The sequence below is a fragment of the Narcine bancroftii genome, chromosome 3 (assembly GCF_036971445.1).
Source record: "Narcine bancroftii isolate sNarBan1 chromosome 3, sNarBan1.hap1, whole genome shotgun sequence".
Lineage (NCBI taxonomy): Eukaryota > Metazoa > Chordata > Chondrichthyes > Torpediniformes > Narcinidae > Narcine > Narcine bancroftii.
Genome location: NC_091471.1, coordinates 273356613 through 273377404, shown reverse-complemented (window position 1 = coordinate 273377404; position 20792 = coordinate 273356613). Strand labels below are relative to the sequence as shown.

At 39.0% G+C, this 20792-nt stretch overlaps 1 protein-coding gene and 2 long non-coding RNA genes across 7 annotated transcripts in view; 2 read left to right on the top strand and 1 right to left on the bottom strand.

Moving 5' to 3' along the window:
- The first annotated feature begins 2277 nt into the window (after positions 1-2277).
- LOC138756488 (uncharacterized) lies at positions 2278-7518 on the top strand. Of its 2 annotated transcripts, none has more exons than XR_011353096.1 (3): positions 2278-2356; positions 6962-7034; positions 7260-7518. It is a non-coding gene; the product is annotated as an uncharacterized lncRNA (long non-coding RNA). The 2 variants fall into 2 exon arrangements; XR_011353097.1 differs by lacking the exon at positions 2278-2356 and adding an exon at positions 6737-6843.
- Positions 7519-12665: 5147 nt separating this feature from the next.
- LOC138758778 (uncharacterized) lies at positions 12666-15402 on the bottom strand. The gene is made up of 2 exons (XR_011354427.1): positions 14968-15402; positions 12666-12791 (listed from the first exon to the last, which is right to left on the bottom strand). It is a non-coding gene; the product is annotated as an uncharacterized lncRNA (long non-coding RNA).
- LOC138758777 (sperm microtubule associated protein 2-like) overlaps positions 15104-20792 on the top strand; it is a 95990-nt gene continuing 90301 nt past the window's right edge. The window contains exons 1-2 of one of the 4 annotated variants that reach the window (XM_069928160.1): positions 15104-15301; positions 19860-19903. In XM_069928160.1, coding sequence (XP_069784261.1) covers positions 15255-15301; positions 19860-19903 — 91 coding nt within the window. In that variant the 5' untranslated portion in view covers positions 15104-15254. The remainder of the gene's footprint in view (positions 15302-19859; positions 19904-20792) is intronic. The other 3 variants (XM_069928162.1, XM_069928161.1, XM_069928159.1) reach the window with 3 other exon arrangements.

Sequence of the window (20792 nt, the reverse complement as noted above, 5' to 3'; positions counted from 1 at the left end):
ATGAATACTGCCACAGCCCTTTGGAACTGTTATCAATGCCATCACCGTTCAGTGCATTTTTTTTTCTAAGCAAGTACAAAATTGGATAATTTCAAGTTCAATTCTCAGCAGGGTGAAAGTTAAGGAAGTGGAATCCTCCCACTTAATTTTCATATGTTTCATCATGCTTTCTAGTTGTCCACTGGAGAAATGTAAATCAAGGCTGGGCTGTCTTTACTTCTGACAGATGGAAAGAATGATTCCAGTAAACTGATTAATAAACATATATAACACAGACTTTTATATGGCCAACAAATTAAATCACGCCTTCATTGTTTGGTCTCATTTGTATTAGGCAAAGTGGGAAGGGAAGAGTATGTATGTTAAAGATTGGAACAAATTACTCAGTATATCCCTCCATCTGAATGGCTCTGATATTTATCACTTTATGAGAGGTGAATCGAGCTTCTTTTAATTACTTGAGTTAGAAGTGTCACATTTGACAGGGTAAGGGACATAAAATACATCCTCCACTGCTCACAACCCTGTCAGTGATTATTAAATCAATTTCATTAAACTCGGGTGCTGAATTATAATTTAGATGAAGATCTGTTAGTTAAGTTTAGTAACAAAGAAAGATGAAGGGAGGAACTTTCACAATACCTCAGTAAATGCCAAGGTCAAGACAATTGCAAACACAGGTGTGGTTTCTTTTCATGTATTTGGCAAATAAAGCAATAAATGTTGAAGGAAGGAGAAATCTATTTGGTGATTGTTGTGCATTTCATAAACAGTTGCTTGGTGATGCCAACATAAAGCAAATGATCAATATTGCGCTTATTTTTCAATTTATAAATATAGAGAGACTGCAGACTGCTACCAGGGTCTGTTAAGGACACAAATAAACAGGCTAATAAGAATTAGAAGTGGAGTAAGTTATACAGTGCAGAACACCAACATATCCCAAAAGGATGGATTTTGAAATATTGCTTATTGTACCTTAGTGCTCCGGGTAACATGCTGGAATTGCACCATTGTGAGACAGATTAATTATATGCTACTGACAATCACTTGTTCCACGAGTAATCCCACTCAAGTGTCAGTTCACATATAGATTCAGACATTAAACATTTTGACAGATGAAAGATGCGACATGGTCGGTTCATCATTGGTACTTGGTAATGGTGTTGAAGAATGGTTCAATACATAAAGAGGAAACGTTCTGCAGTAGCTGTAGGTCAGTTTGATAGATTGAAGTTGCTGCGTACTCTCCCTTTCGGCACACTGTTACACTTCAACCTAGGCTCTCTATTTGGCCACATGACTGCACAAGCCTTGATGTGATTTCTCCAGCCTAGATTGTTCTTGGAATTTTAACATTAAATGTAAATTTCTTGAGGACTTGCTTGGTCCTGATTTTATAGAAATGTGGGCCTGTCTTTCCGAAGCAGCTCAGAGAGAACAAATGAGGAGATGATCATGAGGTATGCAACCCTTTGAAGCCTGCAAACAGCCAACATAAATTGCACAGACTACAGTCTGGTTCTTGTCATTGTTACCGAGCTACTGAGAATATTTTTGAGATATCAAAGATGGAAACTATTCAATTGATCCATACTCTTGCTTGGAGTATATAGCCCAGTTTCCACCACTGAGGACGCAACCCTGAGAGACAAATACCTTGTGAAGATAGCAGGAGTTTTGCTAATTTCCATACCAATTTATTTATCAAAGCTTTAGGAGATGGGCAAATTTGAACTAAATTAACAGAAGTTAGGCAATTGTCTAGAACTTCATTATTGGTGGAATATTATTTTGTGAGATGGTAATTGTTTCCTTGATTCTCATTGCCATGCCAGACTTGGTGTGAGCATCAAATAACTTATCAATGTTGACCAGTAATTAATCAGGTGAATCAGTCCAAAGAACAGATGTTAAATTGTGAGATTTTCGTGAATGAATACATCCTTTGCCCTAATGTTATCCAATATGGCTCCTCACTCTTAATTCCACCTGTAAGCAAAATCAATAATTTTAGTGATACCTCCATAAATTAAAATGAGTGCCTCACTGTTCAATCTAATTTTAAACGTTGATTGCAAGAACAAGATCTTACTAACATTGTGCAATATCCCTTAGTCATTATTTTAAAAAGACATTAATCCTATCAGTACATTTTAAACTTTGGGAGGTGGATAGCATTTGTATTGGTAATTACCTATTGTATATACTCATGTATAAGTCAAGTTTTTTATGACCATTTTTTAACATTATATTTATGAGGTCAACTATTACATGGATAATAGTTTTGGCCACAGTAGGCATCATTCAAGGCATCAGGAGTTCTGATGGGCAGGTGGATGGCCGGGACCAGGAGGTAAGTCTGCGTTCGAGTCTCTATAAGCTCTGGGGCAGCCGGAGCCTAGGTGAGAGTCCAGGTTCGGAGCATCGGAAGCTCTGATGGGCGAGCAGCCAGGGCCAAAAGTAGTGGGGAATCACCTTTTACATGGTATTGACTTTTACACAAGGATATATGGTAGTTGTTATCAAGAGTCTATATTAGGAATCCTCAATATGACATTGATGAAGCTCTATATAAAGGGAGTTTTCAGATCCATATTATGTCCATCCTAAATGGTAAAAATCTCACACACTATCAACATTTTCTAAAGTGTATTGCGGAGTTACTTCCAAAGGATCAGGAAAAACTGGCACCTCATCATCGTAATGTACCATAACAATCTGTTTCTCAGACATTTTGCATCATTCACTTTAAGCTCAAGCCATATTATTCCTGTCCTCCTACCTTCACTCCCCTGATCCAAAACCAGCCCATTCTAACAATTTCAATTTTCTCATTTTATGGCTGGTTTGGCATCAAATTTATTTTGTTTTCCAAAATTAAACACTATTTATTTCCAAAATAAATTCCCATTCACAAAATGTACGCATTTGTCGTTTGTGCAACCTTTCACACTTGCAGCATGAATTTTATGGATCCTCGCATCTATCTGGCAGGAGCTGCTGTGAATAGGGAAAAAATAATTTCTCAACTTGAAAAGTAAAAGCCTTGTTTTCCATACCCTGCAGCAAGGTGGCGAACTGACTGCCAAGGTGTCACTTTATCTTAAAGGCTATCCATTTCTCTGGCAGACGATGGGTTGACATTCTCATGATTTTTTTAATGATTGAGTGAAATTGAGGGGAAAGCTCAAGTGCAGTGATCAGAACCTATTCATGGGGATCAACAAAGACATACACTAGACTGTAAATATGGCCACTATGGAAGGGATTTGCACATGCTTTCTTTTTATAGAAAAGGTGGATACAGATGACTTTACATTAAATGTTCTGTACTGACAATAACCACACCAGCAGTGCGAGTATAATAAACTAATATGTACACTAAGAGGTCTTGTCTCTCTGCAAGACGAACCTGGAAGGCTAGACTATAACTCTGGACTGCTTTATAGACAAGGTCACTGGGATGACCCCTGGTGACCTAATGGTGTCATTACATATCACCACAGGTTCTATTTTAGATGATTGAGCACGGGGTTCTATTCCAGTTCATAACCCTAACCAGTCATCTATCTGACCTCTGAAATCAGAAGGCAAAACTCTAAAGACAAAATATGAGGAAATATTACAACAAAGAATTAATTTCCTTGCATTTTTAACATCTTTCATTTTCTCAAGCATAGCTTCCAATGTTGTAAATCTAAAGAAAGAGGTTAATAAAGTATGATGAATTTGGAAATTCTTACTATGCCTTAATTGCATCTCAAATATAAAATTCTTGCTCGCATATTTAGTTTCTCAGTGCCATTCTGAATGTTCCTCCATTTTAAGGCATCGCAGGTCTGAGATTCCAAGAAATCAATAGGAAAGTTATGTTTTAAAAATGAGAACTTGCTTGAATTATTTCTTCTCTACATCTGTTAATCTCTTGCCAGAGAATGGAGTGTCTACTTTCAGATTCTGATGTCAGGCATGTAAGTCACATCTTCTGCCAAAAGACCAAAGAAGAGCATGGATCTGAGAGAGAGTACTGACATTGGTTCATTTATCCTGTTACTGGACTCAAAGGATCTGGCGGAGACAATGTGGGTGGTCTCTGCTGCTTTGAGGCATGTGCTGAAGGTCGTCCATAGATCTATCCATGCCTCAGCCTATTCCTTTGAGGTCCATTTAGCCATAACTCCTGTGTTTCCCATTACCCTTATTAGCTTCACTTCATCTTCCTACCTTGAGGCTGCTTTTGATTCATGGTATAAAAAAAATCAGTTATGCAACCACTTGAAACACCTAATCTCAATTGATTTAAATGTTGTGCAATGAAGAGATCTTGGTTGGTGTACTGAGTCATTCAAAGGTAAATAGCACTTTTGTGTGGGTAGACCTGCCATGGTGACAGTGATGACTGACAAGAGTCAATGGGCTGGTGACCTGGACTTTATTTCATATATTATAGTACAAGACTTTACAGAGGCTTCCCTTGTGATTTCCCCATTTCAACCAAGTGTTTGCTTCACACACAATAACCCAGTTTTGCCTGAAAAGTTTCAAATGGCCTGAAGTCAACCATTAAATTTCTTTCTTGATAGTTGCAACATCTACTTGAAGAAATGTTACCACAAGAGATGTTTCATCATGAACTATTTATTAACCGTTCATGAGAAATTTATGATTAGTATGGCACAGTTGGCGTACTGGTTAGCGCAACGCCTTTACAGTGCCAGCGATTGGAACTGGACCGGGGTTCGCATCCTGTGCTGTCTGTTAGGAGTTTTTACATTTTGCCCATGTCTCTGTGGGTTTTCTCTGGGGGTTCCGGTTGTCTCCCACTGTTCAAAACCTACCGGGGGTTAGGTTATGTTAATGGGATATAAATTGGCAGCGCTGAATGTCTAAATTTTTTAAATTTAATTTTAAAAAAAATCTGAAGACAAAATTACCTAGATACAGCTTTTGTTTCTCTGTAGGAACTATGTTTCAGTTTGAATCTCTATTATTATTTTCAGATGATCACAATCTCTTTACTACCTTCCATCAGACAGAAGACACAAGTGCTTAAAAACATAAACCTCTAAATTCAAGGAGGGGTTTTCCTGTGTTTTAAGACTCTTAAATGGACCATTCAAAAAATTGATGCCCCTGAACTGTTTAAGCATACTTTTCTGCATATGGCTGCACTTTGTCCACACTACACTTGGCACTTTTTGACTCATTGTAACACCCTGCCTTTTGTTTTATTATTGCCCTAACTCATGCACTGTATTTAAGTATGGGTTGGCCGGCCTGGATAGCATGCAAAACAAAGCTTTTCACTGTATCTCAGTACATGTGGCAATAAGCAATTCAATTGAAGTGAGTTTAAAGAGCTGTTGAGAAATCAAATATTTTCTTTCTCTTCTTCTTTGGCTTGGCTTCGCGGACGAAGATTTATGGAGGGAGAATATGATCTATAATGTGTGAAGCAAGTTTCATCGCAGTACTACTGTTGCTGAGCTAAATGGGACTGCATAATGGAGATACTTTTCTCCTGTATGTTGGAGGCCACGTCTATATGTTGTATGTTGCTGGCATGCATAGCTGTTAGCACATTATCATGAAGTTCACACTCTGATTTCATTATCACTCATCAAAGTCTGTGAGGCAGTGGGTACGATAGCAAATAACATGGCTCCCCTTCTGCACTTCACTGGCTCAACTTTCTGGAAATGTTTCTCATTCTCCTTGCACACAGAACAGTAGTAACCTTTCAAACCACTTTATTGCTTAGGTCTTGGCCTTCATTTTAGTTCATCTCTGTAATATCTGTTTTAGCAGCTTTGCAGATTTGGAAACTGGAGCAATTGTTACATTTACTCCTGGAGAAGAATGTGAGCAATGGGCTAGGATTATATCATTTGGCCTCTTGCGCCTCCTTTGTCATTCAACACGATCACGACTTTGGTCTCACTTCCATTTTCCCACCCAATCTCCATAACTGTTGATTGTCCAAAGGTTCAAAGATATATGCCTTTGTCAGTGGCACAATTGTTTGGATGGAAAATTCTAAAGCCTCATCAACCTCTGAAGACATCACTGTGGGGTAAAATGGCATATATCGTCGAACTGCCGTGACCTGGATTCAACCCAACTGTACATGAAAGATTTTGGAGACTCTATAAATGACAAAATCTCAAAAACTGATCAAAAGTATGACCTGAGGGAATACAATTTTGATTAAAACACCAGAGAAAATGGATATTGTTCCTTTAAATCAAACTTAAAATAGTTTAAAAGGTTTTGTCAGGTTGCTTAACAGTGAACCTAGAAAGCAAACTCTAAGATATATGTTACAAATAAATCTCAAATCCCGAGAATGTTTGTGCTGCCATGTTACACCTACCATTGTTTGCAAATATGGATTCAGTCACTCAATCATTTCACTTTATTGACCAACCCAGAGAACAATTCTCAATGCAGTGTGTGCTTTTGAGATTTAAGATAGTTTCTGAAAGATAAAAAAAATTCTCAGCTGAATGACTCTACTTAAGATTTAAATTTTCACTAAAAATATTCTGCATTGTAACTAAAAGACTTTCAACCGCCATGGGCCATATATTTGTCAGTTTATATGCATTATTACATTTGTTCAACTTCATCACACAGCATCTGTTTGTTCACTATTGTAATCAGTTAAAATTAAAAATGTAAACTGTTTCCACATTTTACATTTTTATGCAAATTTATTGCTTCAACAAGTCATTGGGATATGCATCTGTCAAGTGTTAATCTTGATATAAGGAGTAGAATGCATTATAATTGAAGTAACAGTTGATTTTCAAAGACAATATCCCTTTGGTTTACATCTTTGTAAGTCATATCTCAGAAAGAGAAAATCAATTTTAATTATTTCCTCAGATATTGTTGCACGTTTGGACTGTGGCAAACCCACTGTGCCTTATGGCTGTGCTTTATTTTCTTACACAAGCCCTCAGAATCAAGGATGACTTGTTTCCACTCCAATACCGAAGAGGCCAGTGGGATAGAAGGCGATTGTTCAGGTGAGCCATGGGAAACAGGTAGTGCGGTTTCACCAGTATTGTTAGGCTTCAGTCTACTTCTGACAAATAGACTGGAGGTTTTCAATGCTATTCCAAATAGTTCTCCATTTTAAGGTCTCATAGGTCTGAGATACCAACAAATCAATAAGAATGTTATTCACTTTCAAAATGGGAAATTGCTTGAATAATTTCTTCTCTGTATCTGTTAATCTCTTGCCATGACAGGACACAGAATGGAATGTCTACTTCAGACTCTGGTGTAAGGTATGAAAGAAACATCATCTGTATAAGGACCAAAGAAGGGCATGGATCTGAGAGATGATGCTGACATTGGCTCAGTTATCCTACACTGGATTCAAAGGATCTTGTGGAGACAATTTTGGTGGTCCATAATTTCACATCTTGATCTTCAAGCCATCTTGCCTCAGTTGATATGCTGAATGGTTGGTTTCAATTCTATAGTCCACCTTAATTAAAAGGTGGCTCTAGAGATAAAGAAAGCACTCTTTATTTTCCCTATCTCACTGTGGACCTTTATTATCAAATGCTGGTATTATATAGCAGTGAGAGGTCAGTAGAGAATCTATGTTTTGTGGAAAGGTCTTGGTCAACTGAGAAGTCAAATTCCCAGATCGTATATATATTCCTGAGACATTGTCCATGCACTGTGGAAACCACGAGAAACAGCCCTATTGCTCCCTCTGCAGATCCACTTGACAACTCATTCAACATTAGTCCTCTTCCATGCCAACATGTCTACTTACAAGGGCACCGAAAGTGGCTATGCCATTTTTGAGCAGAGTGATCCCATCATTCTCATTCTCCTTATCTCACTGCACCATTGCAACCTTTTCTCTCTTATTTTACAATCAACACCTCCTTAATTTTATTGCCATTTACTTACATTATGGGGTGACTTTTAGAGTAACTAATTAACTTGCATGGGATGTTATGTGGAAAATTAGGGCACGGTGGAGAATATATGAGTAAAACATTCAAACTTCATAAAATAACAACCAAGATGTGGACCAAGCAGTAACTTTAACTGCTGTTCTAACATCTCCACCACTGAGATCCTCATGACACTCATTGAGTTCTGATGGACAGGCTGCATCATTAACACATCTGTAAATAATTTGGTTGGGGTTGGGTGTTGGGTTTTTCCTCCTTTGACAAAAGGCAAAGGAGGAAAAACCCAACACCCAACCCCAACCAACCAATTTTCCCCTGCAGCCGCTGCAACCGTGTCTGCCTGTCCCGCATCGGACTTGTCAGCCACAAACGAGCCTGCAGCTGACGTGGACTTTTACCCCCTCCATAAATCTTCGTCCGCGAAGCCAAGCCAAAGAAGAAATAAGTTACATGGGCCTACCAAAAAATAGAGTTCAATATTCAAAGAGAATATGGTCTACATCTTTGGAAACCTGCACTCTTAAGGCAGGTTTAATCAGAAATAATCAGGTTCGATTATTTCCTCACATAGTGTTAAATGCTTCCGAGCATGACAAACCTGCTGTCTACGATTGTTTGACTAACAGGCATTGTCCCAATAGCAATGTTCTTGACTCTCAAGACAGATTTACATTGTCTTTGAGCTGTGGGAATCTGCATCAAGCTGGACATCTCTCTACTCCCTTTTACAATAGACAACCTTGCCTTTAGAAAATGGGAAAAAAAAGGGATTAAAAGAATAGAAAATTGTTTTTCAGGAAGTAGATTCTTATCCTTTGAACAAATGAGAGATAAGTACAATATAACGGGAGATACAGCGCTGGCATATTACCAACTGAGATCCTACTTGAAAGATAAATTAGGAAGCAACTTGAGTTTACCAGAGGGAAGTAACCTTGAATATGTGATTACAGATACAATGTTAATCAAAAGATTTATAAAAAATATGTATATTAAACTGCAAGAAAAGGAAAATGAGGAAACAAATGGTAAAACTAAACAAAAATGGGAACAAGATTTAAATATAAAGATAAAAAAGGAAACATGGGAGAAGTTATGCTCTGGAACGATGAGAAATACAATAAATACGAGGCTGCGTATGATACAATATAATTGGTTACACAGACTATACATTACACCGCAAAAGTTAAATAAATGGGACCCAACAGTATCTGATAGATGTTTTCGATGTAAAAAAGAAAGGGGAACAACAATTCATGCAATCTGGACATGTGAGAGAGTAGAAAAATTTTGGGATGATCTCAATCAGATATTAAATAAAATAACAGAAAACAATATACCAAAGAATCCAGAGATCTTTCTCCTAAGTAACATAAAAAATAAAGAATTTGGAATTGACTTGGAGGATGCACAAAAAAGATTTGTTAAGATAGCCCTAGCTGTAGCAAAAAAATGTATTATGTCAACCTGGAAATTGGAAGATAATTTGAAAATACAACAATGGTATATAGAAATGAATAAATGTATTCCATTAGAAAAAATAACATATAGTTTAAGAAATAATATTGAAATATTCGAACAAGTATGGGAGCCTTACATTAAATACAATAGCGAAAACCTACCGGGAACAAACATTACCTAAGTTGATGGAAGGAGAAGAGAAGAAAAGAATGGACTCAGTAGAATTTCTGGTGTATTTTTGTTGAATGACAACATTGTCTAACTGAATTAATGCAACCTAGATTGTATAACTAAAATGGATGAGAGGGGGGGGGGATGGGGGGGTGGCTTGGGAGGAGGGAGGGGGGAGGGAGAAAAAGTCACTGTAAATGTGTGGAAAAGAAAAAGTGTATATCATGGCTATTGTGATTTATGGTGTGAAAAATAAAAAATTTAAAAAAAAAAAAAAAAAAAAAAAAAGCTGGACATCTCTGAAACATCTCCCATGTCTATGAGTTTGATTGATAGCTTTCTACTCTAAGGCATCCCAGGCTGAAAATAAAGGCAGAAAAACACAAAACAAAGTGCAGATGCTGAAATCTTTTAAAGGCAGTTTTACTTTAGTTTATTAGGTTTTGACAATAATGAGATCAGGTGTTGCATGAAAAGGATGTTAAAAATGGTTTTTCATTTCAAAAATTGTTTTAAGTTGTAAAGAAATATTCTTGCTTTTGTAAATAATTACATCATACAATAAATTCAACCAGAACAATGGTGTCTGCCAATGAAGGGGTTTTCAGTGTTTTATAGGTATCTGGAGTACACCTTACATTCTTTCTAGTGTGCAAGGTGGATGATTAAGGTGTTAGTATCCACCCTTGGAGACACTGCTCCTTTTAATGCATTCAAGCACTTTGAGGTATTGTCACCCTTGAACCAGAAGGATACAGACTCATGACTTAGATTAAACATTCTGATAGTTTACTGAGAGAATTCTGCAATATTTGCATTGCTGTTATTCAAAAGGACCCAATTTGCTGCTCATATGGGTATTAAAGATCCATGACATAAGTGAATTATATCACCAATCATCTTATTTCAGATCATATTCATATTCCAGTCTTCATTTGAATACATTTGATGCTGATTTTATACCTGATTTTATATTAATGTCTCAAGAGGGTATAATTCAAAATAAGGTGAAGATTTGAATTTGAATTAATCAGCCATTTATAATTATTGTCAAAAGTGCTCAGTTATGATCTATTAATACTTACATAGCAATTTAATTTGTAGGATGAACATGATTGGAAACTTAGTTATTATTTGATTACATATTAGTATAGCTTGTATAAGCGGAATATCCTTGTACGATTGAACCTCCACATTATGAAGGCTTTCTCATCAAGATTCCCTGTTGGGAAATTACATAAAAGTTCATGACACTTTTCTGATCAGTGAACAAAATTGTTTATAGGTTCTGACAGGACCTACATGCTTTTCTTTCACATTCTATTTCCACTCTTTATTTTTCTCACAATCCACTCTATCCCTTTGAATTGTTTCCTTTCATGGTAATGTGAGAGGTTAAAAATTATTTCAGTGTTGGGTGACATCTCTTTACTGCTCAGAGATAGTCTGTCTCAGTTATCTAGCCTTATGACCTATTGCTATTGCCTTTCACTTCTCCCAAGATACTTCTATCAGTTGTGGGGTGTGCATCACTCATAAGTCAGCCTCAGGTAATTTCCAACCCCCACACTTCTTCAGAGCTCTAGAGATGATTATTCTTCAAATTCCCATACTGCCACAGCAATTAACCTGACAGTAGTTTTGACAGATCACAATGGTTATTATGCGTCAATTCAGTTGTAAAACTATTCTCAAATGTCAATCTTATTTGTACTTTAAGCAGATTTTTCACACCTTATCTTGACTGGTTTAGTTACAGGAAAGCTGTTAGCATTTTATCAACACTCTTTTTCAATTTATACTGTTTCTGATTTTAAAAAAACATTTGGACTGTCTAGAAGTATTTGAGTAACTCTTTGTCTTCAATGGGAGATGCTCAGTCTTGAAGCTCTGAGGCTTTGAAGCGTAGAACATTACAGCACAGAAACAGGCCCTTTGGCCTTTCTAGTCTGTGCCAAACTGTTATCCTGCCTCGTCTGACTGTCATGCACCTAGTCCATCGCCCTCCATACCCCTCCCATCCATGTACCTGTCCAATTTTTCCTTAAATTTCAAAATGGAGACTGCTTCGGCCAGCAGCTCGTTTCACACTCCCACCACCCTCTGTGGGTAGAAGTTCCCCCGAACCTTTCCCCTTTCACCCTTAATCCACGTCCTCTGGTTTGTATCTCGCCTACCCTTAGTGGAAAAGCCTAGATTTATTTACTCTGTCTATACCCTTCATAATTTTGTATACCTCCAAATCTCCCCTCATTCTTTTATGTCCCAGGGAATAAAGTCCTAACCTGCTTAATCTTTCCCCGTAACTCAGTTCCTGAAGTCCCGGCAACAGCTGCACTACTCATGATTAGCAGCTGAGTCACAAAGGATCACAGCAAGCAAGAACATGGAGAACAGATTGACGCAGGCACCAACACCAAACCCTTTGAGCAGTTAGTCTGTGCAAACTTGGAGCATGGTCCAGGCCTTCAACATCAAAAACATTAAGCAGCTGGAGTGATGCAAGTAATGTTGTTTGGATCGTTTAATCTAATGGCACTGTGAAGAATGCAGGTCAGTGCCTGAACTTCCTCCAGAGTTTGCAGAGGTTTGGTAGGACATCAGAAACTCTCCCAATTTCAAGATGTGTGGTGGAACATATGCTGACTGGCTGCATCATAGTTTAGCACGGGGACACCAAAATTCCCAGAGTGTATAGCCCTCCAAAAAGTAGTGGACACAGCCCAGGACATCACAGACAAAACTCTATCCAGAACATCTGCAGGAAATGCTGCTGTCAGAGAGGCAGCAATCATCAAAGATCTACACCACCCAGCACATACGCTACTCTTGCTGCTACCATCAGGAACGAGGTAAAGGTACCACAAGACTCGCACCACCAGGTGCAGGAACCCTCCGCCATCAGAATCCTCAACAACAAACTCAATCAGGGACTCATTTAAAGACTTTATTTACATTTTTATTCTCTGATTTGTACAGTTTGTTTACAATTCTTTAATGGTTTACATGTATGCATTTTTTACTGTGCTACCAGTAAGTGGTACCCCAATTAATTGAAATAAAATGATTCAGACTTCGGTGTCCAAGTTGTTGCTCCAGTAATGTTTTAATAAGGATAAGTTGTTCATGATTCTCAGATTGGGTAGATTCCAGTTCTTAACTCAGAAGGGAAAAAGATGGTTGTAAATGCTGGTCAGATCCTGCTTTGAGGAACTGTAAATGAAAAGGAGAGAAGTTAACATTGATAAAATTCCTGGATATATTTAAAAATAACAAGACACAAATGATTGTTAAACTCCATAACAATAGTCGTTGCTCTTCAAAGTACCTCAAATGTTCATTGATTCCAACTATCAACCAACACCAGGGATATTTTGCAGATGTCAATTAACTAATAGAGCTTGAGGACACTGGAAAAATGTGTAAACTCCCACTTCAAACCTGGCTTACATGAACTATGAAACAGCAGCACTATTTACTGTGCCACTGACTGGCCTGTGTAACATCTGCCTGTGTAACACTATCTACTGTGGCACATGATCATTATTTTCCAATAATCATGTCCAAAGTTTCTTTTTTTTAAATTATTTTCATTGGAGTTATTCTGTTAATAGTCTCTGCAGGTTTTTAAAATAAGTATTTGGTTGGGTGATACTTTAAATTTAAATGTAGACATACAGCACAATATCAGGCCCTTTTGGCCCACAAGGCTGTGCCGCTCAATTACACCCAACAGACCTACAATTCCAGAACGTTTTTGAACAATGGGGGGAAACCAGAGCACCAGAGGAAACCCACGCAGACACAGGGAAAAAGTACAAACTCCTTACAGACAGCGCCGGATTCAAACACATGTTGCTGGCGCGGTCACAACGTTGCGCTGCCTGCCAAGCTGTCCTTTCTGCAAGAAAAAAGGATTTTTTTCCTCCAAACAAAAGAAGTGTATTTTCAAAAGTGGCCAATTAGAAATTTTTGACAGTTCTTTGAAGGGCTTATGCTATTATGTTGTGTGATTGTACTGGCAGCATGTTAAAGAATACTCTGCTAAATTCTATTGTAAAGTGCAGCATGTTATTCTGCTGTCACACAGCCCTAAGCCATTGACTTTCAGTGCTGTTTGTGTGGACGTTGCATGATCTCTCCATGAGTGTGTAAGTTTCCTTTTGGACCTTCAATTTCCCCACATCCTGTAATGTTAATTGGTGGCAGGAGAACTGGTTGGGTGGTGGGGGGGGGGGGGGGGGGTTGATGAGCATGTGGAATAGATTTATGGAAATAAGCAAGGAATGAGAAAAATGAGAATGAACAATAGCTGGCATATACCGAGTTGGCTGAATGACCTCCTCAGCAAACATGAAAATATTATAGGAACTTTTAATCAAAAATCATTGATATCAATAAATTTCCTGAGCTCCAGATTATTGGAATGTGAGATAGGAGATAAGTGAGACTGTAAACAGGACTTTTAACTCTATTTACCCAGAATAATTTCAAAATGAAATTAGAGAGCATTCAAAGTAACAACTTTAGTCAAGAAGGAAGAATGAACCAAATAATCTCATACCAAGTAAAATTAAGGAGCATGAAGAAATGGATGAATAAAGAGAGGGAACCAAGATGAATTCAGAAAATGTTACTTAAGAAAAGTAATTTAACTTTTTGAAGAAGCATCTGCTTATGGATTTTCAGAAAGCAATTGATAAAGTTTCAAGGAAATTGATGCACAAATGCCGGAAATATATCTGGACGACTGGCTGGATATAAAGGAGCAAAGACTAGGGGAGGCTAAGGAATTCGAAGATTAGTGTTGGCTCCACTCCTGTGCTGGGAATATCAAGGCTAGGAACCCACACAGGCTGTAGGCTGCTGGTGACGGTGGTCAAGTGACTCGCACCAGGCTGCAGATTCCTGGAGACTGGCTCGAGACCGGCTGAAGGGGTACCAGTTTTCGGAGCAGGGATGGCTTCCTCACTTGGACCTGGTGCTGATGGTTTGGATTGAAGATTGTGTGGCTGCGGGGGGCTGTGAGAGTGCTGGAGGTGAATCTGTCAGTGGCTCTTGAGGGGCGACACTTCACTTTCAGTAAGATGCACTGGGCAATTTCTGCTGGTGGTGAATCTTTGTCATATGCTAGACTTAAGGAAATTGCATGTAATATTATATTTCTGCCTTATTACATGACAATAAAAGAATCTTGAATAGGTTTATATTAAAGTTCACGATCATCATTTTGTTTTGTGGAATTATGTGAGCAAACTGGCCTCTGCATTTGCTGGAAAGAAGCATTTTTGAGAAAGCCCTGAATCAGAAAGGGGCCCCAGTCTTTTTGCATGTGAATTAATCTGACATACTTGGTTTCGAATTGTTACTTTAAATCAATAGCAAACACCTGGGGTGGACTTTTCCTGAACCTTCAACCCCCAACTCGGCACCTCAACTCCATCCGTGTAGTTGCAAACTAACAAATCTGATTCAACGTGACGTGACATCCTTTCTTTGCCTGACAGCGAGGCCGGGGTGTCTTTCCGTTGCTAGGCAACCCATCCTGCGGCGGGTGAAGACCGGGCGGCAGTGCCCCGAGGTGGCAGGCAGGAGAGGAGATGCGTGGAGCAGGAACCCAACTCCATTCACCCAACGTGACGGCGGCGGCGGGCGATCCTTGCGCTCCTTCCAACGATGGACACCAAGAGTGACGGCCCAGTTGGTCCGGAGACCGGCGATGGGTAGGGTCAATAAGACAAGTTCTGGGAACGGGCGCTATTGTCCGAAATGGCCGTGTCCGCTTGCAGTGCGGAAAGCAGCCACCTCGTCCAAGGAGAACGAGTTAGGCGCTACATCAACGTTGACACTGTATCAGCCGCCACGCCAGGGCTGGATCGTGCATGTTCCCCTTGGCCGTTCCGTTGCCATCTCCCGTGCTGTCTTTGTGGAGTGTGCGGGTCTTCCCCTTTCCTCCCGTGTTCCAAATTGGCTACTGTAAATTTATGCTGACAGAAAAGATGAATGATGGAATCAAGGTGAAGAGAATCAAATACATTGGAGCACTATTGGAAGAGTGGAAATAGATGGGGGGTAGTAGGTGTGGATTCCATGAACCAGTTTCATTTCTTTAAGTTTTTGTATCTTTCTTGGCAGAAAAGAAATGCTACAAAGGTCACAAAATTATAGGAAAGGTTCCGAGGATCAATTTAAAATGTAAAATTGATTCTGTGAACCTTCCCGATCCATGGCCTTGTCCAAATGTCCTCTGATTGTTACAGTTGAAACCACTTTCTCCGCATTCCCACCAGCTTCAGTGTGGAAAAAGTTGCTTCAGATTGCCTTCTCTTCTTAAATCTATGCCTCTGGTCTAAGACACTAACCATCCGAGAATCTCATATTCATGGGGCACTATTTATTTAATTATTTGTATATATAATACTTGTCCTGCATGTGTATTGTTTTGTTATGTCTGGTTGTGTGTGTGTGTGTGTGTGTGTGTGTGTGTGTGTGTGTGTGTTTTGCTGTTTCATTGGGTTGTATTTGTGCAATCAGATGACAATAAACTTGACTTAGCCAGGGGTCGGGGGTGGGGGGGGGGGGAGATTATCTTGTCTGTGCCCCTTGTAATTTTATATTCTTGAGTAAGGACCCCCTAAGCCGCCTACACTACAGGAAGACAAGCCCCAGTCTATCAATTCTCTCCTCATAACTCAAACCCACTACACTCTCATGAAAATTTTCTGCACCCATTCCAGGGTTGAGGCATATTTACAACTGCTCTTAAACATAATGGTCTATTTTGAAAGATTCCTTGCTTTTGTTGTGAAAGTGGTGCTTACATTGGGTCAAGGAGTGGCAGATGCAATTTAACTTGGACAAGCGTGAGGGAAGTTAACCAGGGCAGACTTACACAGAAAACTGCAAGGCCCTGAAGTGTTGTAGAACAGAGAGACCTAAGGGTAAAACTCCACGGTTCTCTGAAAGTGCACACCAGGTTGACATGGTGGTGCAGAAGGTGTCTGGCATGCTTGCCTTCATCAGTCCAGGCACTGAGTGCAGGAGATAGATGTTATGTTATAATTATACAAGTGAGACTCTATTTGGAGTTCTTTATGCAGTTCTGGTCACGAAGCTATAGGAAGGATGTCCCCGTTAGAAAGGATGCAAAAAATATTCATTAGAACATTACTGAGACTGGACTCTCAGGATTTCTTTTGGTTGAGTGAAGTAGGTAATTGGATGAGTAGGACTTCCAGGAATGAAAAATATAGAGAGGGAGAGACTTTGGAAGAGTAAAGAGGAAAATGGTTTTTAAAAATGGAAGAAATAGTTAGAATTGAAATGATGGGGTTGGGTCGAGAAATTGCCTCCTTATAAACAGCCAATGAGTATACAATCATACTTGGTTATGACACCCACGTGAGGGAATAATTTGGCAACTCTTGATGTGTGTGCGTAAAGAATTTTCTCTAACGGGGAATGCCAATTTGTTCAGAAGTTAGCCTGGAGGGGGAAAAAAAGAAAATAGGCACTAAATGTGTCCAGTAAAGACACAATGCTGGTAAAACTCAGCAGGTCAAACAGTGCACTTTATATAGCAAAGATAAAGACACATAACCAATCTTTTGGGCTTGATCCCTCCATCAAGGAATGAACAAAATATAGGTAGGTACTCAAGGTTCGGTGGTTATGGCACCTGCCTACATTTTGCTCGTACCTTGATGAAGTGCTCAAGTCTGAAACGTTGGTTATGCATCTTTATCTTTGCTATATAAAGTGCACTGTTTGACCTGTTGAGTTTCTCCAGCATCGTGTTTTTACTTCAACCACTGTGTCTGCAGACTTTTGTGTTTTACTGAATATGTCCAAATTTGAATACTTCTCAATTAATTGTACTAGTTCTAGAGTAATACACAATGAAAACAGGCTGTTTGTCTGAGAAAAGAATTTTGATTTGGGTTTCGTGCAAGGTGAAAATGGAAAACCATTACCTGGAGGACCATATGATACCACTGATACCATCAAACTCCTTTCATTCACAGCCTCACAGCAATGCATAAAACAATTGATCATTTATTTGCCTTGTATGATAAAAACAAACTGCTGGAGGAACTCAGTAGGTCTGTGTAGATAGAGGGATGGCAGATGTTTTGACCACCTGATCAGTCCTAAACATCCTTTATAGATACTGACTGGCCTGCTGAGTCCTCCATGGGTTTCTTTGTTCCAGATTCCAGCATCTGCAAGTCTCTTTTGTTTCCATCCACCACGAATACCATATATGTCAGTGTATAAGAAAGTATTTGAACCTTAAAATTTCACCCCAAAACTAGGGGTTGTCTTATACACCAGGTATAAAATCTGAACCTTATATTAAATGTATTATAAACTTGTCTAACATCACCTTAAAATAACAGCACAACAAAAAAGCTAACAGGTGACGATTAGCAAGACTCCGCACTCCCCACGGAGTCTATCTGTGTCAGCTCTATACAGGCTTTATATGGCCTGTTAAAGGAGCTGAGGGTGGGTTATTTTAAAATATGCTAATAAAATTTAAACCTTTACTGGGTAATTTTCTTTTAAAATATTGTGACAGCATCACTCCACTGGTTGGCCGAGACAGAGGTGCACCAAAGAAGAGGTACAAGGACTGCTTAAAGAAATCTCTTGGTGCCTACCACATTGACCACCGCCAGTGGGCTGATATCGCCTCAAACCGTGCACCTTGGTGCCTCACAGTTCGGCAGGCAGCAACCTCCTTTGAAGAAGACTGCAGAGCCCACCTCACTGACAAAAGACAAAGGAGGAAAAACCCAACACCCAACCCCAACCCACCAATTTTCCCTTGCAACCACTGCAACCATGGCTGCCTGTCCCGCATCGGACTTGTCAGTCACCAACGAGCCTGCAGCAGACGTAGACATACCCCTCCATAAATCTTCATCCACAAAGCCAAGCCAAAGAGAAAAGAAAGAAGAAAAAAAATTGGGGAAATAAGTTCTCAGCAGTGCCAGACTTGGGGTTATCTTATACAGCAAATATAGCTCAAAACCTACATTTTAAGTGGAAAATCTGGAGTCATCTTATACACCAATTGTCTTATATGCTGACATATATGGTAAGTTAGTTTTGACAGTACTGTGCTGCCAGTGATAGTGGCAAGTGAGCATTCAACCTGTGTCATTGTTTACTGTAAACAGAGTAAAGTTCATCTTAAAATACTTCATGTGCCATGAAAGCACATTATATTTTGGTCAGGCTCACTAGACCCACAAACAGCATAGAAGCAGGCCCAATATATCCTTGGTGACCAAGCTGTCCACCTGATCTAGCCTCATTTGGCAGCGTTTGGTTCATTTCCCCTTAAACCTTACCTGTCCACAAACCTATCTATGTATCTTTTAAACGTTGTAATTGTATCCACCTCCTCTGGCAGTTTGTTCCATATAACCCCCCCCACCACACACACACACACACACACACACACACACACACACACACACACACACACACACACACACACTAAATTGATGTCTTCTAGTTTTAGATTCTCCTATACTAGGAAAAAGATTGTGACCCTTCACTTATCTACATCCCTCCTGATTTTATATCCCCCTATAAGGGCATCTCTGAGCCTCATACACCACAAGGATAAAAATTCACAGTCTATCCAGTTTCTCCTTATAACTCCACCAGTTCCCAGTAACGTTCTCGTGAATCCTTCCTGCATCCTTTCTAAAGTGGCATCCTTCCTATAGATGGGTGACCAGAACTGCATCAAGAACTCCAAATATGGTCTCATTCTATAATTGTAACATGACATCCCATCTCCTGCACTCAGTGCCTGGACTGATGAAGGCAAGTGTGCCAAACACCTTCTTCAACACCATGTCAACCAGTATTGCCACTTTCAGCGAACAGTGTACCTTTACCCTTATGTCTCTGTTCAATAACACACTCCAGAGCCCTGCCATTTATTTGCAAGTCTGCCCTGGTTAACTTCCTAAAATGTAATCAATCCCTTGCACTTGTCCAAGTTAAATTATATCTGCCACTCCTTTACTCATTTTCCATATGTTCTATTTACTGTTTTAATCTTAGATAACTTTCTTTGTTGTCCATTATATCAATAATTTTGGTGTTATCTATAAACTTAATATGTACCTACACTGTCATCCAAATTGTTAATAATGATGACTAATCCCTGCACCACACTGTTGATTACAAGCTGCCAAGCTGAAATCAGACACTGACAAAGTCATTCCTATTTCTAAAATATATACTATCTTTTGACAGACAATCGAATGAAAAAGGCAAGAAAAAAATCTCCAGGAATACTGGTACATGCCGCAAGTAGACTTTATGTAGATTTTAAACCTGTACATTTGATTCTCAATGTTTCTCAATATTTCTCCTGCAAAATCCAAAATAAAAATGGAAAATTTTTGTGAAACTGGAGTTCAGGTAGATTCTGTGGAGAGTGAAAAACAAAGATAATCTTTAAAGCCAATATTGTTTTGCTTTAGTTTAAAAATTATATTAAACTTTTTTAGAAGCATATAATTGAAAAGTTGAAATATCTTGCTGAAATTCTAGATTTTAATTTTGAAAAAATATTCAAGTCCATGAGAGGCTGTAATAAGGCAGTAATCTGTAATCTCCAAATTGTCACAACTTACTGTCTCTTGGGCAGTCTTTCTGATCAGCTAAAGAGGGTGGCAACATATTCCATTCACATTGTATGCTGTTGGCCAACAGTTCTGAATTCCTGTTAATCTGCAGAAATGCAGACAAGAGGGCACACATGGTCCAGATGAAATCATTCTCCCAGGCTAGCAGGAGATTTATTGAGCACAATATGCCATTTGATTGACTGTAGACTTTTAATTCCTGGAATATGACGCAAGTTGGGAGCAGACTCCTTCATGTTATTTCACATATTTCCAAGATGCCACAAGCATCTTGAAAGACCATTATTGTACCCTGTAACTCTCATGAAGAGGGCATTCCCAAGATCCAATTTTAGTCATGCAAATGAAAAGCCTTGCACAAAGAGGTGTATTACTTAACCCCAGAGGAGCAACATTGTCAGCACATATTCAGTGGATCAGAAAGAATAATAATAATATTTTATTATTTTTAACACAGAATTCTATGTGCCACATGGAATAATTGTTGGGGCAAGGTAAGAAATGTTAAAGTAAAACTCCTTCATGACATTTACATAAA